The sequence below is a fragment of the Chaetura pelagica genome, unplaced genomic scaffold (assembly GCF_000747805.2).
Source record: "Chaetura pelagica isolate M959 unplaced genomic scaffold, ChaPel_1.0 scaffold12, whole genome shotgun sequence".
NCBI lineage: Eukaryota > Metazoa > Chordata > Aves > Apodiformes > Apodidae > Chaetura > Chaetura pelagica.
The window spans coordinates 1,324,384-1,329,000 of NW_009952801.1; the positions used below are offsets into that span (position 1 = coordinate 1,324,384).

Sequence of the window (4,617 nt, forward strand, 5' to 3'; positions counted from 1 at the left end):
CTCTCGGGGCTGCCGGGGGCTCCCGTGCGACTGCCCGTGCCCCCGACGTACGCACAGTGATGCGGGCAGCCCGCTGGGGCCGCCGCAGCCCTGCTGCCCTCGGGGAGGCTCACCGGGCACTCCCGGTGCTCTGCTCACCGGGCACGGCCAAGCAACCTTTCCGAAACAAACCAAAACATCCCAAAAGCACCCTTTAAAGAACCTGGAGTTGAGGCTCATGCTGAGGGGCCTGATTTCCCTCCTTTCCTGTTCCTCACACACATGGGCTACCATAGCACTGACGACGCTGTGGACGGGGCAGCACAACCCGGCCCGACCCGGTTTAGCGGGAGCCTTTGAAATTTACATCGGTGACCTCACAACTTGTCTAAAACTTTTTTTTATCCACGGGCCACAGGCCACCCGACGGAAAAAAAAAAAAAAAAGTCCAAGGACACAAAGCATGAATCTTTTTCCTCATTTTTCATGCGTATATATGCATATAAAACTAAGCAAAGCCTTTAAAGTTTATATTAAAGGCGGCGAAGTCCATGGAAGACTTGTTGCCCTATTCTAGCCGAGAGCTGCAGGCAGACCATTTGATTTATTTTCATTTTTCAAAGGAATGGAGAAAGTCGTCCGATTAGTAGTGGTATTATTATAATCTCCATTCTTAAACCTTGAAAGACCCTTGTAAACAATCCGCTCCTTCTCCCAGTTCGGTTCCCACCGCAGCTAAGTAATGACTGGAAGATTAATGAGGCTTTTTTAGCAACACCTGTCTTTTTAAGCTGTCGACACAACCAATTAATACTTTTAATTACCGCTACAAGGAAACTAACCAGAACCTTTCTAATTTAATTTGGCCGCTGAATTTTACCCCCTCTGAAGCGAAGCAGCCCCGACGCGAGGCAGGGCGACCTGCTCGGGGGTAGGGAGGTGGTTTTGCTGCGGGTTTATTTTGCTTCGGGATGGACGGGGGGGTTCTTTGTGTTGGGGGAAAAAATTGGTTTCGGTTTATTTCGCCTCACTTTTCCCCGCGCCTTCGGAAGTTATTTTGCCATCCCTTTCGAGAAGAAAGCAGAAGCGCTGGCTGACAGGAACCCGGAGTGCACGAGTTCCCCGGCTCCCCGAAAACCGGCGGTGCCGGGACGGCTGGGAAAAGGCTGGATGGAGGGAGCAAGGAGCCTCTTGGGCAGAAGTTACCAAAGGGAGAATTAGTGCTAGGGGAGCCACTCTGCGCGCACCGAGTTCAGGGCAGTTTTAACGAGTTATTTCAAGGAAAGCGCGGGTGCCCCGCCGGCGGCACCCGCACCCGCACCCGCACAGCGTGGAACGGCGAGTTCCGCTCGGGGCTGGGCTGTTCCCGCCCCCAGGGACACTGATCTTCAGCTGAGTAATCAAACAGCCGAGCAGGAGCTGGAGCAAAAACTAGATCAGAAAGTGTGATCTGCGTTCAATCGACACGGGTGCGACCAAAAGTTCACAGACGGCCTTGAGGGCACCAGCAGGGAGCCATCCCCGCAGACCCCCCTTCAGCCGCGGAGTGCGTGGGGCTGCGTGCCCGCTCCCAGACCAGCCCGAAGTGCTAGGAAATAGGGCTGCCCAGGGACCCCCGACCTTCTCCCGGGGGCATTGCACAGGACGGGACCGACCCTTGTCCCCACGCACGTGTTTCCCTAGGCGACATGAATTGGGCAGCAGCGTAAGGAAATGAAACCGGGCACCCGGCTCGGGATGCTTCACCCTGGCCCGTCCTCGGTGAGCTTATCCCTCTCCCCCCAGCCCCCAGCTATGGAGTTCCTGCTATGGAAAATGGGAAGCTGGGAAGCAGAAAGCGGTGGTCTATAGGTTAAACAGACACCTCTCTGCCCGGCAAAGCACCCCGTGCTGCTCTTTGTCTGCCCTCCTTTGTGTTACTCTCGTGCTGCCGAGGCCTCGCAGTTACGCCGTAAAGGCGATGTCCCACATTAAAACAATATGAATTCGCGGAGAGATCCTGAATATGAATGAGGTATGTGGTCGTATGACTGCTTTTAAGATGTATTTCTCTGAATATGGCTTTAATTACATGTCTTCCGGCTCTAAAAGATTACATGTTGTTCAAAATATATCCTAGCATGAAATTTACTTCCACGATAAGAAATTAGGTTACTTATAAATGTCTTCATTTTAAAAAGAAAATCGCTTTTCCTCGTTCTGGTTTCTGTTTTGCTGAAGAGAGAGTTCCAACCAGGAAGGAGGGTTGGGATAATGTATTTATAGAGGCACGTGTAACAAAACCTGCCAGAAGCGGAGTGGGTGAGGGCTGCTTGCTCAAATACAGACAATTCGCAAAAGAGGCAAGTTAATCCAGATCTGATTTGTTTCAGATCCAGCTGTCAGAATCCCGGGATACCTCCCGCGTCTCGTGCTGCAGATATCTAATGTGTTCTTACCACCTCCCCCACTCCGTCCCTTTCTCCTGCATTTATTCCCAGCGAAGGATGCTCGGGGGGAGGGAGAGGGGTCAGGGCAAACAGGTGGAGAAAGGCGACGATCTCCACTCGCGAAAAGTAAAAATTATCCCTGGCGGGGTGGAGGATAGCGTCGTGGTGAGGCTGGGACCAGTTAATAGGGCAAAGCAGTTTCGATCCGCCAGTGAAATCGCGCTCGGTGTCAAGAGCGTTCCCGCTCGGAACGATGAATGCAGGGAGAATTCACGTTGCTGGAGGCGATGCTCGTTTTGTCTGTTTCTTTTTACGTCCTCAGATGCGGGACCTCGCCTAACTGAGTTTCTATAGCGAGATCAGATAATGGATCCCTCCGGATTACCTTTCTAAATTAACTTTTAGACTTGTTTTTGTAGTCCGTTGAGACCCTGACAAAAGAGGCTGTAGCTAAGATACAGATACGAGATAAATATATATAAAGCAATCTCATTACACGGGAACGAGTGAAGAACTCTCCTTGCAACCTTCTCTAGATAACGAGGCTGTCTGAAGAAACAAGTAAAGCCGAGATACTTACTCTTTTCCTATTAAATAAACCTCAATAACTACATTAACTTTGCGCACTGTTTACTACATTTCATTCAATACTCGGGTAAATGCATCCCTAAAGGTAGAGTAAATAATTGCACTGATCTCAACAAGGGAAATGTGTAGGCATTTCAAGTGTGCTAAAAATAAACGGAGGCGAAACAGGCTGAAATGAAAGGACATCGCGCTCGTTTGCCGCAATTAAAGCTTCTGCTTTCGCCCGCAGGAATCCTGCCGGACGCAGCCGGGGTGACACCCGTGGCTGTCACTGGGACAGGATGCGAGTGGCCGTGGGGAGGGGGGGACCCGTCGTGCCTGGGCTGGCGAGGGCTCGGCGGGACTCTGGGCTCGGGGGAGAAACCGGCTGCTACCGCAGGAGAAATTGCAGCTTCTCCGCTGCCTTAAAAGAGCCTCGAGTTCCCATTCGCCTCTGAGCCCTTCCAAGATGGGCACTTAAGAGCGGTGGTTTTGCTATGTTATTTCTTTTAATTGGATGGCGTCTTCTTCTCCTGCCAGGAGAAGGTTGTTTGCTTTTTTTTTAATTGTTGTTGTTTTTTCTTTCATTTGAAAAGAAAACAAAACAACAGAAGTCCCCGCTAAAACCAACATCTCTGTTTCAGCAGCACCCGAGCAAGCGAGGACGCCTGCCAAGGAAAAGCCTCAGTCACAGGCGGAGAGCGGTCTGCGAACCAAGGCTGCGTGCGGGAAGGTTCCCCGGAGCCACGGCGGGGAACGCCTTCCCGCACCGCTCCCAAGCAAGGCGCCGGGCGGAGGGGCGCAGGAGGCAAACCCACCCTCTCAGACTCTTCCCCGGGATCCCGCCTGCCGGGGCCAGGCTCGCTGTGTGGACAGGGAGGGAGAGACCTGTTCCCGGGGTTTCGGTGAAGACGGTGTGGATGCACACCTGGCCAGATGCAGGGAGAGACGAGCGGACAGGCCCCCCGCGGGGGTCCCGTCCACCAGTCGGACAGCCACTCCCTTTTCAAGCAGTTATATCCACACATACAACCCCCATACATACACACCCCATCAGGGAAAACAACCAACGACAATAACATGACGAAATATTAACCAAACAAACCCCCCAATCCCCGACCCTCTGCAGAGCCACACATTGAATGAATCTGGCTGTAAGGTTTTAATTACAGCGAAGGCTTCTCTACAAATCTGTACAAGAGACAGTGGCTGGTTCCCTCTGGATCTTTCCCCTCCTGCCTCCTATTATTTTGACCCACGCTGCAACATAGAGAGCGGCGTGTGTGATCCATCTGCGAGGCTGGGCTGGGGTTTACCCCCACCCCCCGCCTCCTCCCAACTTCCTTCACACTCGCGGTATGGAAAGCCATTGACGCCTGCCTGTCTGTTAAAATGTTAGTGGGTTGAAATCCAGAGGAGCCTCCGCTCTGCGCTCTCCCTCGCACTGGCAGCGCTCAAATTCCCCAGTCTTTCCGTAAAATAGTTCGCTTCCAACGTGAGGAGGTGAACTCCTTTTGCGGGAGCCCTTGTTCACTACTCAGCTGCTATTAAGACGATGACACTATGACATGCTAGCAGAAAAAAAGAAAAAAAAAAAGACTGTGTGTTTTGGAGTGAACAGACTTGAGAGATCGGGGAGAAA

The 4,617-nt window shown here is 52.2% G+C and overlaps 1 protein-coding gene across 1 annotated transcript in view; it reads left to right on the forward strand.

Annotated features, from left to right (window-relative positions):
- Positions 1 to 2,465: 2,465 nt before the first annotated feature.
- Positions 2,466 to 4,617, forward strand: part of DLX6 (distal-less homeobox 6) — an 11,666-nt gene continuing 9,514 nt past the window's right edge. Inside the window, exons 1-2 of the mRNA XM_009994972.1 lie at positions 2,466 to 2,682; positions 3,572 to 3,889. Of these exons, the coding sequence (XP_009993274.1) occupies positions 2,466 to 2,682; positions 3,572 to 3,889 (535 nt within the window). The remainder of the gene's footprint in view (positions 2,683 to 3,571; positions 3,890 to 4,617) is intronic.